The sequence below is a fragment of the Stegodyphus dumicola genome, chromosome 4 (genome assembly GCF_044657685.1).
Source record: "Stegodyphus dumicola isolate Sdum_Otavi_A_Nest chromosome 4, ASM4465768v1".
NCBI classification, from domain to species: Eukaryota; Metazoa; Arthropoda; class Arachnida; order Araneae; family Eresidae; genus Stegodyphus; species Stegodyphus dumicola.
The window spans coordinates 96014827-96028637 of record NC_140771.1 but is presented as its reverse complement, the minus strand read 5'-3'; the positions used below and the strand labels follow the sequence as shown (position 1 = coordinate 96028637).

General features: G+C 29.7%; 1 protein-coding gene across 1 annotated transcript in view; it reads right to left on the bottom strand.

Annotated features, from left to right (window-relative positions):
• LOC118204800 (voltage-dependent calcium channel subunit alpha-2/delta-1-like) overlaps nt 1-13811 on the bottom strand; it is a 154392-nt gene that overhangs the window by 64297 nt on the left and 76284 nt on the right. Inside the window, exons 23-27 of the mRNA XM_085815242.1 lie at nt 8852-8900; nt 3402-3490; nt 3190-3283; nt 2359-2421; nt 198-301 (exon numbers count right to left, since the gene is read on the bottom strand). Coding sequence (XP_085671368.1) covers nt 198-301; nt 2359-2421; nt 3190-3283; nt 3402-3490; nt 8852-8900 — 399 coding nt within the window. The remainder of the gene's footprint in view (nt 1-197; nt 302-2358; nt 2422-3189; nt 3284-3401; nt 3491-8851; nt 8901-13811) is intronic.

Below are 13811 nucleotides of genomic sequence, written 5' to 3'. Positions count from 1 at the left end.
CATATATTTTTAAGGGGAATGAAGTACAATTATGAAGGAGAAGAAAATAAACACAAACAAATCCTTTACTTGAAGACTTTCTTAACATGCAAACTAATTACAAACAGAAGGTAGAAGGGGGGAACTACTTTGTTACAATAAATTACAATATTATGAAAGCTTCTTTCAGTTTCATGTTAATGACTAAAACAACTTACATTCATCTTTAGGAGGTAAGAAAACATAATCATCTCCATAAAATGCTCTTTGAAATATCAGTGATCTAGATGGATTGGTTTGATTTCCCAGGTAATGTACTTCACTGAAAAAAAAAAAAAAAAAAAAAAAAAAAAAAAAAAATCTGGATATGTTGAATGAACAGCAAAATTTTCAAAGCATGCTCCACTTCTTTTGCAATAAATCCAATCCATGCAAACAAAAATTCACTAATAATTTTAAAATCCATTATTATATTAAATGGTATTTGTGCCAATATCTATATTCGTAAATAATTTTTTATAGTGTGAAGCAAACTAGCATTCATGTTCTAAAGAAGCTTTTAGTATTTCTGATATGATGAAATTAGCATTCGGCATAACCCCTCCCACAAAACACTATCATATAAAAAATGTATCTATGAATGAATTGAAACTCCCATACTATCACTGTAAAAGAGGGTACAATTGTTAATAAAGAAGAGAGAGAGATAGATACTTTCATGTAACTCTATTTCAAACATTTTAAATTCAAACTATTTTTAGATTAAAAATTTTATTGACTATCAGGGCATGCACATTAAGGAAGAAAAAAGATTTGCAGGATAAATTAAATTACTGTATCCAAGTTTTTAAACTGTTAATTTAAAAAAAGATCACCTGGATCAAACTCACTCAAACTAGCAGTACCCAAAGCAATTTTACACAGCCAACAAATACATTTCAGTTATGGAATTATTGGAAATAGTGCTTATTGTTTGACAGTGATAGTGACAGGACTTATGTGCACAGTCACTATTGAAGAGGAAACAAATGAAATGAATAGGTTGGGGATTCCTCACTGCACATTCACATGCCAAGATTCATATGACTGTTATTTAGCACTTTTTGTTAACTGACCATTTAAATACCCTTAATAAAAAGCTGTAAGGGAAAAATAAATTTTGAAAAGACTAAATTGTAATACAACTAGAACAAACAAACAAACAAACAAACAAAAACAAAAAAAAAAAAAAAAAAAAAACTCTACATTTTCTACATTTTAAATCCTGACTTATTATTTCAAATGGAAAATCTTAAGAATATGGAAATTGGAATTAGGAATATGGAATTAGGAAGCACTTTATTATATGAACAGACTTTTTTTTCAATTGAAATTTAATCAGTCTAAGAAAAGAACTCAATTGACAAGTAAGCATCTATTATCTTTATATATTTTTTCTATAAAGATAGTTTCTACTACATTTTATCCAATGCTACAAACTATCAGAATCACAATGCCATCGAGTATCAATTTTAGTAAGAAATAGATACAATTATTTATGTACATATGTATGTTTTCTACATGTGTCAGAGAAAAATTTAATGATAAGAAAGAAAGAAATTTTACTGTTATTATTTATTCTCAAGTTTTCTCTGGAAACTTCATTTATTTCTTTCCAATAAGTTATTTAGTGGTTAATTCAATGCACTTGCAATTTGAAATAAATGTCAATCTTAAAATGCAATATTTAACTCGAAGTTTGAAATGCAAAGCATAACCAACAGAAACTTCTTGCACATACCAAATTTTAAAATTTAAACCAAAAGTAAATATAACTTAAAATTTTTTCCTTTGCATTAACATTATCATTGTTTATATTTTGTTCTGATAAACATTTTGTGAAATTTAAAATGTAGTTAGTTATTATTATTATTATTATTTTAATTCTGTTAAATCCAGCATATCAGCCACCTAGTGACTTTGGCCCTCATACAATCTGAGTTTGAGAGCCTTGTATTGAGGTAACTAGTTTCATAACAGGAAATCTGAATCAGAATATAATATGCCATTATTTCTGAACACAAGCATGACAGATTTTTAAATCTGCACATTTGGTTTAAAAAAATGCTGAAATAATATGGAATTTAATATCAAATTCATACTATTACATGATTTTGTAATATATTAATCAATTTTAAAATATAGGCTTCATAACATGTTCAGAAAAAATAGAAAAATATGAAAAGTTATCCCTGAAGCATGCATTAATTGCAAAGCTTGCAAAATTTATTAATATTTTTGAAATTTTTCATACATTTTAAACATAACTGTAATTCATATTACATAAAAAGGGAAAAATATTAAATACTTAGGTTTTATACATATATCTGGGTTACAAACCTGGGAGGATATATTCGTGTTAAGCCACTTTCAGTTTGAACAAAAGTAGCAACAACTCCTTTTCTGTAAGGGAAAAATACCATAAAACCAAATATAAAGGCAATTACATAGATATTTCAAAAATATGAATTAAAGAAGAAAAAACAGATTTGAACATAGACAATGAGAAGAAAATTTAAATATGTGCTAACAAATCCAAACAATAAATAATGGAACTATAATGTCTCATAGAGAAGTAAACATTGATGTTGAATTAATATGTTTTCTTCTTTATGAGTCACACCTGTTTGCAGTATTTGTAATGAGGTTATGAATGAAAGTATTTGTGATTTCATTTGCATAACATTGATTATGTACATTGACATTATAAAGTGCAAGTTCACTTGGAGTGGAAAGGTACCCAGTCATTTTTGGCTGCACAATATATCTGCCTAAGAAATGCCCTCACAAGAATTTTTCAAAGGGAATTAGTTTGTACTCATGTTAGAGACAGGAAAAACTATAAAAACCATATGCAGCCTACCTACTTCTCAAGGAAATGAACTTACGATTAACTACATTATTACCATGCAATTTAGGTTATGACAAATTTAAGGGAAAAAAGTTACAATTTTGGAGAAAACCCAAAATAGTCAGAGGAACTTGATTTAAATAATGAACAACTAATAGTGGTAGCCATACTACTTTTTCTTATTTTGGATGCAATGACTCTTTTACTTCATTATCTCTGTGAAACTATCCATTTTTGCAAATATACCAGAAAGCCAGTTCTGCTTAAAAAATATACATCTGGGCTATAGGTTATATTTAAAGAAACACAATCATACATACCGTTTGCCTTCTTGCTGTTCAGATTGCCAATAATCTATTATGTCTTCAATTTTACGAATATCCCAAGCAAGTCTCTGCAAGAGCTGTATTTTGCCTATGCATTAAGAAATTTTATAATATAAATAATATAATATAAAAATATATATATAAATGTTATAATATAAAAAAAAATTAAATAAAGCATTTTACATTAACAGTAACAAATTTCTTACATTGTTTAGGATTTTCTCTAGAAGATTTGGATAAATTGCTCATTATTTCTGGAGTTGTCATCTTCAAAATTGCACCATGACAATACTTCCTAAATATAAAAAAGAAAACTCAAAAGTTAAATTGTACAGTCAATCTGATTATTGCCAACTAAATAGAAATAACATTTTGGCTTAATATCAAAACACTAATGCACTGTTTATAGAGCTCTACTTGCCAGTGAATTTTACTAAAATGTAATAAAGTGGAAATATGGATTGTGATTTCTCACTTCATAAACAGCTTGATTGACAAACAAATGATCTAAACATAAAATGTCTCAGATGATAAAAGGTTTCATGTGCTAAGAACACTCACATCAGCAGCATATAATATCCAAAAGTGTCTCGGAAACCCATGCTACGTAACTAACACTCGGGAAATATTTTAATATTTTCTATTCCTCAACTCTTATTAACAAAACTTGAAAGCAAGTAATGTACAGGCCTGGAGAAAATAACGGCTAGACTGAGATGCACACAGAAACTCTGACCATTCAACATTTGGGATATTTTTTGTTATCCATGATAATGTGTCCCTAACAAGAACTACAATAATTTAAAAAGCAGCAACAGATGTAAATTGTAGGAAATGTCTTCAGAAGAAGAGGGAGAAAAGATATCCTAATTCTCTATTTCACAAAATTTGTGCAAAACGGGGTATAAAACGCAAAGTTTTCATAAAACTATTGGGTGTACAAATAAGTTTTGAAGTCCTTTTTTTTTTTTTTTTGTAACTTTAAAGCTTTATTCAGAAAAATTGGAAGTATGTATTTTATTCAAAGTATTGTCCATTGTTAGCTACGACTTTTTCCCATCTTTCAGGTAGCATACGAATTCGGTGTTTAAAAAATCCTCATCTTTTTAGGTGATGCATGAACCGACCCAATTTTTGGCTTCTTCGTATGAAGTGAAGTGCTTCTCGGCCAAGTCATGAGTCATCGATGAGAACAAGTGAAAGTCAGTAGGAGCAATGTCTGGTGAATACGGTGGGTGGAGTAGGACATCCCATTGAAATGCCTCCAAAGTTTCCTTGACGACTGTTGTAGCATGTGGGCGAGCGTTGTTGTGCTGAAAGATCACTTTGTCATGTCTTTTGACATACTGGAGGGCATTTGAGCTTCAATGTTCAGCTCAGTTGCATCAACTGTTGTTTGTAACAGTCTCCAGTGATCGGGCATGAATCTTGGTCCAATGACCCCTTTGACTCAGAGTCTTCAAACTTTAGTGGTCTTCCTTTGCATTTTTTGTCGCTGTCAAAATCGCCACTTTTAAGGCACCAGAGCCAGTACTCACATGTTTTTAGCATGTTTCCCATGTGCTTCACACAGCAGTCGACGCCCATCAGCTGCAGTTTTCTTCACATTAAAACAAAAAAGAAGCACTTCCAGCAAATTTTGTTTTGTTGGTAGAAAAGTTGTTATTTTCACTTTAGCGAAATGAAACAGACTGATTTTTAGAAGGAAATGCTGGCACTTTACTTATGTAAATCCCTCAAAACTTATTTGTACACCCAACAAATCATGCTGATAAAGTAGTAGCAACCTACACGGTACAGTTTTCAAGGACAATGCCATGTTTCACTTTCAAAACATTTTAGATCATAGGTTACAATAAATCACATTGGACAAATTTTGTTTGAAACAGAGGTCCACCGAGTCTCAAGCAGAATTAAGCAATATTTGGAAACAAATAAATAATAAAAGATGTGTTCTAAAGACAGTTAGTTACCTGGTGTTATTGTGGAAGAGAATTTTATCATTTTCCACTTATGCTATACTTTTCAGACAGGTACAGTAAAATTAAATTATTTTCTCCTTTATTTTATCTGTTTTTTGCTTTACATTTAATGATTTCTATTACTTTGGGGTTATGGACTTGTGCACAAAGTTAATTAATACCTGGACTATACATAAGCGAAGTTTACAGAAACAATCACTTGTAGTACAGGAACAAATTAATTGCATTTATTCCTATAAGAATGCATTAATTCCTATAAGAAAACAGCCTCAGTTTCAAATAAAAAGAAAAGCATTCAGAAACATTTCAGGTGAAAAACGGCCTTCAGGAACAAATTCATGAATCAAGGTTTAACCATAAGTCTTTAATACTTCTTTAGCTTAATCCCAGTTTTTACACGTTCTGTGCACACAGTATAAAAGTTTCATTTCCTTTTAATACACTTTCTATACTTCAGGTAAATCTTTCCTTCCCAGCATAACTTTTCTTTTGAATGAAAGCAGAAAAACCTTAAATTTTGTTGTGCTTTGATTAGGTAATTTATTTAAGTTAAACAAAAGAATCAATGGTTATATCTTTCAGAAGTATGCTTTTGTAAAGGATGCTGTAAGAAAAGCTAGTTCTTAAATACCATATAAAAAACAAATCTAGCCACCGGAAAGATGTCCATGCAGAATAGCTGCTATCTGAAAATAATAGTACTTTCAGTTCAGGCACATTGATATAAAGCTAAGATTCAATATGTTGGTACATAGTAGACCCTGGCCGGTACTGTTTCAACACACTTCTTCTATTGCTAATGTCTTCAATCTACACAACCAAATCAGTGTTTCATATATACACACAATTGAGTTTCTAGTGCAATTTTAAATGCATGTACACTATCTTTCCTTTTCAGTGCTTCAAGGAAATGCATAAAGAGAATGCGAATTTTTGATATAAAGAAGCAAATTTAAATCTTTACTATTTTATATTACTGCATTTTCATGTGCATTTCATATATTTTATGTTAACTTCCATTTTCATTTTGTTTTCTTTCTTTACCTAATAATTTAGGACTGTGAGGGAAGATACAAATAATTTTAATTATGGCTTATGGTTGTAGATGGTGCCGCTATACAGAATGTATAACTGGAGAGTAGAAGGATGGGGCTTGCAGACTAATTGACCGTAGATTCAACACAAATGATTTCTGGACAAAATAATTCTTGAGACACATATTCTGATTAATGCATCATTAACACACAAAATATTTCAATTTCATTTGAAATCTTCTTTACTTATTGGCTAAATGTACCTGCATTGCAGCACTATGTAAGATTATATGATGTGGATTAATTTGAAATAACACAGTTTAGATTGATATATTATAAGCACCAGCAATTTTTAGGGCTGCAGGGCGACAGAAAGGAGCCAAATTAAAATAAAGAATATAAGTGCCTATTTACAACTGAAATCAGAAGTTTGCTTTATGTATTTTTCCTTATTTTAAACATGCACACACATATACACATAAAGTCAAACCTGTTATAGTTTATAAAAAAACTCTCATATACAACAAACAAACATTTTTGCCACCTTCAGTTTCCTGTACACTTAATGTTATTTTGTATGATGAGCCCCAGATTATAAATAAACCATACATAATGAATTTGTTTAATGGCATTTTTGTCTTCTTCATATTATTTTTCTAGAATTACTAATCCTTAAAATCCTCATGTTTAGGCTATTAGGATATCAAACACACCTTTATGTTACTTTTATCTTCACAACCCACTTTTATCGGTATTTTAAAGAAAGGTTATTTACAGCAGGAATTGATACCTAACTCTCTGAAAACCAGTTCACAAAGGTATTAGATAATATTGTCTCATGAAAATGATTATTAACAGACATAAACAAGTATTTTAGAGGAAGTTACTCATTTTGAAGGAAGATCTGACACACAACTTTCATGCTTTATTGGGTGCAATTATTGTATGGTGAAATTAAAAAAAGAATGAAGACAAATGCAAATATTGTATAAAATAATAATTATAATTAACCTTGACATAATCACTGAAAAATATGATATTAATATCTTTTGGTAGATGTGACAACAGTGTTAATCAATTCTTTTGTCATTCATCAATCAGTTTTTATTTTTTTTATTTTTTTTACAGAATAATCCCCTTTTGTGTGATTTTAAGTAGGGAGAACTAACAGATGCAATGAGTCAAACTTTCAACACCTTGAGGTTCATTACAGCAAACTTTGACTCTTAACACACATACACATATATATTATGTATCTATGTATACACACCATATTTATATACCATATTCCCTCATGGATCCCCCCTTTTACTACAATCTTATCATACCAAAATCAAAAAACGAAAATTATGCAAATAATTTAATTTTCAAAGGACGTGGTTACAAAAGAATATATAAAATGAAAAGCAGTCATGAAAAAACTACAGGTTATCACAATATTATTTCTTTAAATGAAACCTACATTCAGAGAAAAATATATTAACATTACAATATCTAATCAGATATCTTTACTTCTACTTCCCTATAACTTATATCTCACCCATTCTTACTGTTGTCTCTGCTAATCCTTAGACCTTAAATTATCCAAAAACAATTAGAGAAGGTTAATGTACAGCTGACCCAGTAAAATCTTAGACTAAATATCAGTCTGTGTTTGCTTTGCTGAGATTGTTCAGTGGTTGCATTAGGCAGGCATTAAGTTCAATTAGAAGGAAAAAGTTATGCATTTGTGAAAGTTTTTGTTAGTAAGATGAAAATGATCATTATATGGATGAAATCATTTTAAAATTTAGGGGGTTCATTCTCTGAATGCACGGAGAAAGAGGAAAATAATGGGAATATTAAAATTTTCAGAACATGGAACTAAAATGCTAGGGGGAAATATGTGTGTAAATATGATATTCATATATAAACAAAACATGAAAATAAATTTCAAAACATAATAGATTTTTTTAAAATTTACATAAGGATAAGATATAAGGCAAGATAAAATAATTAATTAAAAAGTTCCTGAGAAGAATTTTAATGTGAATATCCCTCACCCAGAGTTACAATCCATAAAAATCTGTAGGCAAAAAGAATGAAAATAGTGTTAATATGGAAACATACGAATGAGAATAAAATGTAAGATAAACCAGGAAACATTAAGATGAAACTGTGCATGAGTAGGACAGAGAAGCTGAAAAAGAAATGCTCAGATTACAATATAAAAGTTACTAGAGTTCTGCTTTATTTCTTTTAATTAAATTTATTTACTTATTTCTTTCCCCAAATCTGACATGATTCGTCATTACATAAAAGCCTACATCATGAATGTGTAGCCAATACATAAATGCCTATATCATGGAGGTTATATAAGAATCAATTTGACAGTGATTAATCTTGAAATGATGCATAACGAATGCAGACTTATAATGAATATGTTACTATTTTTAGGATTTTTAGAGAAATAACAAAATTAAAAATGAGAGCTAAGGGACTATTGCAAATCACAATCGCATACAAGTCTATGCATACACACACATGAATACCAAATAAAGAAATAAGAAAAAAAAAAAAAAAAAAAACTTAAACATAATAGAAAGATCATCCATAACATAGACAATCAGAGAGAAATTTTAAAAGATTTTAACACATTACCATGGAGCAATATGCATTCCCAACATTTGAAAATCCAATAAATTCAAACCTGTAAGGATTTGAAATATTATAATGCCTTAAATATATCAAATTACAGTAAGAAATATTTTTAAAGCTTAGAAACACATACATCTGTATGAAATATGCAATGTCTTTTAGTAGTATGTACAAATACAAATGGACCCATAAATTCATACTAGCTCTTTATTAGTTATTAATTCACACATTAAAATCTATATTTTAAATATTTATCAAATTTTGTACTTATATATGTAAATTGAAAGATAAAAATTGTTTAAAACAAAAAGACAATTTTTCAATAAAAACATTTGGGGTCTTTTTCATTAACAGAAAAGCACACAGCAGAATTTGGTAAAATTTTTCTAAATCTTAAAAATATATTTCTTAGATTAATTATTTCAACATATAACAAAATAAAACAAAATGACACATTTTAAAAACTTTTTATTGACAATATTTACTTTACAAGCATGAACACTGTTATAACAGACAAGAATGATACATTTAATTCAACAGTTGTTAATAGGTGATAATGTTAACTGAGGTTTTTCAAAAAAGTTCTTTTTAATCTTTATACAGTGAATGAATTTATATAAATGAGAATATAATAAAGATTGGCACTACAATAGACTTCAAGTTGGCACATATGTCTTTCTACAGAAAATATTTTAGCACATGTTATCCTCTAACAGAAAACATCCAATGGTTACATGTAATAAATATATGCCCTTAATACTTATGAAAACGTTAGTGGGAAAGTGTGTCATTCACAAAATTTATTGCTTTCATTTTTTCTCTAGTCACACACAAAGAGTGCTTTTGCATTGGGCTGTTGTGGTATTTCTTTGACTGTGAACCACACAACTTCCTCTTAAGAACAACTTGAGAAAGAAGCTTCTACATAATAACAAAGTACTATACACTGTTGACAAATCTTGTTTGGAGCCATTCGCAAGGGGAAAAAAACGTGCTTCCTCAATTAACATGCTACAATGTATCAAATTAGAACCAAATGGTTATTTCAAAATTCTTCAAGCAAAGGGCTAAGTAATTTTGAGCATATGCTGAAAGATTATATTTTGATCATGGAATACACCAAAGCAACTTTCTAAATACACATAATCAATCTATAACATGAAATAAATCACTTGAATTAAAACTGAAAGAAAGATTTAAAAAAAAAAAAAAAAGTTTACTTAAAACTAAACCTATTGCATTTTCTTAGCTTTTTGTGCAAAAATTTTGTTTCTTCTTTCTAACAACCATCAGTCATACATGCTGAATAGCGTATTATTTTTTTTATTCCTTCCTTTTTGAAAAGGCCCTGCATATTAGTGCTTTTTAATCAAGTGGCAGAGAAACAAGAATTTTCAATTTTTCTTGTATTCTCTAATTTCATTTAAATAGCAGTTTTAAAGGTATGGAAGAATGTACATATTTAATACATAACTAAAAAAATTAGAGCATGCAATATTTTAGGGAAAAAAGTGTTTTCATTTTTCACTAAAGAATTAGATCTGCATTTCTTAAACTGTGTTCCACGGAACCCTGGGGTTCCATGCAGATCGTTCAAGGGTTCAGCAAACAAAACTTATGCACTTCGTCCAAAAAAATAACTAAAAAAAAAAAAAAAAATGTTGCTAAAAAGTTTAAAAAGCAGAATAAGAACTAATCTTCACTTCAACTTCCTAATTCGGATAGTCGATGCAAATTCAAAAGTAAGTACAACGTCCCGAGTTGTGACTGCTCCACTGGGACAATTTTTAGTATTCTACAGTAAATATGCTGAGGAATCCCCCAAATCCCACTATTGATGATTCTCTGGCTCATTTTTCTACTGATCGCTACACATGGGAAATCCCACAAATCTAGAAATACAGGGACATGCTCAGTTTTAAAGATACAGAAGAGTCGCGTTTATTTGATTATAAAAGGGTACAGCGAGGAGCCAGGATATTAGTCACTCCCTGATGAGTGTCTTACAAAACATAAATTGATTGAGAGTTTTCTATTTAAATTTTTTGATGAACTTTCTTGGTTATTATAACATCACATAACACATTCTTTTCCATGAGATTAACATTCAAAATCAAAATACCTCAAGAATCTAAACATAAATTATAAGGAAATCCAACCAGTACAATAGACAAACATTTATTTTCCAATGATTACACACATAGATATCATGGGACCACTGTACTGGTATCTGTACCAATGGAGCAAAGTCCATGAGTGGCATAATTACTGGGTCTGTACAGCTCATAAATATTATTGCCAAAATCTGTTCTAGTAATTACTGCATTATGTACTGGATGGCATTTGCTTCAAAAACGTTATAACCTCAGTTACAAGACTGCTCTTGATAAGGCTTGATAGTCATTAACTTCATATAATTTTGATCACTTAATTCTTCATTCAAAATAATATGTGAAGACGTGGGAAGTGTACACACATCTCTTTACATACTGAAGACAGATGGTTATCTCGAAGAAAGATACCAAACCATAATTTTGAGCTAAGGGAAAAGGTGCAAGCTTTCATTCCAAATGCAATTTTGAATTGAAAAGTCAATTATCTAATAGAAAGAGGCCGCTTAAAATTGCCTATTTAAGCGATATTATTACAGAGATAAATGAACATCTCATTAAAATTTAAAAGTTGAACATTATGGCAAACAAGTAAATTTATTTACAGCTCCGAAAAAATTCTTGCTTTCAAGAAAAAGAATTTTGGACAATCTGTCAGCACTCCAAGTAATTTGACTGCTTCCAAACAATAAAACACATTTCAGAAGAGGAAAGGGATGAAATAGGAGAGACATTTATTGAAGGAATTGCCTGAAAGATCATTAACTTTCATAAAATTCAGTGTTAATGAATTTACAAAAACATAATGCAAATAAACACAAAATTACTTGCAACTTCAAAGTCACAGTGAAGATTACTTACCGAATAGTAACAATAAACGCACTGACGCTCAGTCTGTGTTGATGCTACGTTTCAAAGATATATCAAATATAACCATTTATTGTCAATAGGTGACCTTCAACCATATCAGCAGAAAAAAAAAAACGGAATTTTTATTTAAATGACATCTGATTCATCGTTGCAAGAACAATTTAAATTAATGCCATTAGTGGAAATCTGGTGCAGTTTAAAGAATGCATATTCTAACTTGTCAAAGAGTTGGGTTAGTACTTTTATCATTTGCAGCTGAAAAAGAAGCTCAGCTGTATGCCTTGATAAAAAATAAATACTGCAACTGACTTGATGCCGAATATGACATGAGAATTCACCTTTCATCCTATAAACCTAATATTAAGTGTATCTGAGAAAATAAAAACCTCCTTAAATTAATTTAAGGAGCTATTGGAATATATTATTTCAAACTATTTAAGAGCTTTTGGGCTAATTTTGAAATTACTTTTTAAAGAAAATGAATATTATTTGAAAAAATTGTTATTTTTGTTGTAAATAATCCATTCAGAGAATGTTTCATTAAAAACCATGCTACAGAAGCAAACCAGGAGTTCCATGATAAAAGTGAACATTAAAAAGTGTTCCACTTATCAAATTTAAATTAATGCAACACTGAATTAGATTAAAAGAAATGACTGTTTAGTGGATTTCATGATGAACTAACCAGCGAGATGCCTGCGATTGGAGGGAGGGGAAACAACATAGAACAACTGTTGAATCTACAAAGATGCATTGCACGTATGTCCTAAAAGAAAAGAATCCTGGGAGAAGTAAAGTAGTCAAATAAATAAAACCTTCTCTCAAGCTAATCTATGTTTTCCCTGTATGATTTGATGAATAAGATGGACAAAATAAAATACTCCAGCAAAACGAGATCTGCATACACATTCCACATATCCTAATTACGATAACATAGTTTTCTGCCAAGAAGTTTGCAATTTATAGAAATTTTCCATTACAAAATTTAACTGTTAGTGTTTCCAAATTTCTTATACATTTAAAATAGTTCAGTCCTAAACTAAGATGATCACTTGTAAGCAATATTACAGCAGCATCACCAATTCTTATTTCCAGCTGCCAGAACTTTCATGTACCCCACTGAACGTATAATTTAAATTTGGTTTGATATCTCTTCCTTATATTTTACCTCAAAATGATATACAAACTTGTGTAAATTAGGTATATTTTGTAATTTTATTGTCATGTATCAGAAAATTGCAACTGGGAGGAATAACTGAAAGAAACATAACTTGTTTTGTTAAAATCTGATCTGCATATTTTTTTCCGTAAATTCTAATCAGCATGAAAATGTTTCATGCTGGTTAGAAGTTACTATTGGAATATTGGAATTAATTGTCACTTCAAGATATTCTGATATTAATTACTTTTATACTCTACAGTACAAAGTCTGAGATCCGGACTTGTTGGGACTTCGGCAGTTCCGGATATTAGATCATCAGTTTAAATCTAGTACGATGCCATGTAGAAATTATAAAATAAAAAATATGAGTTTGTGATTTATGAAATAATGAAGCATTTATGATCTAACGGGTATTAAAATTTACAACAACAACAACAACAAAAAAAGCTTAATATGCTTTCTTTACTTTATTAAACATTTCTTTCAATATAAGTTGTTTAAGTTGCTTCATTCTTTATGCTAATACTTTCTCTTTAATTATGTAGACAGTCATAATTTTTTTTGTAGAGTCAAAGTTCCATTGTTCCAAGTTCTGTAATTTGGCTGCGTCAAGAATTCTAACTGGTCAATCAAAATTTTTTCGTTGTTAATAACTTCTCTGTCACTTTCTTTACTATTTGTAGCCATATTTCCTGGATCTAGAACCATACTACAGATTTATTTTTTCTCTTTATGTATTCAGTTTCTTTCTTCAATACATTTCCCCTTCATTTCAGAATTTTTGGATTTGATTAAATACTTCTATATTCTAAAAGTTAAT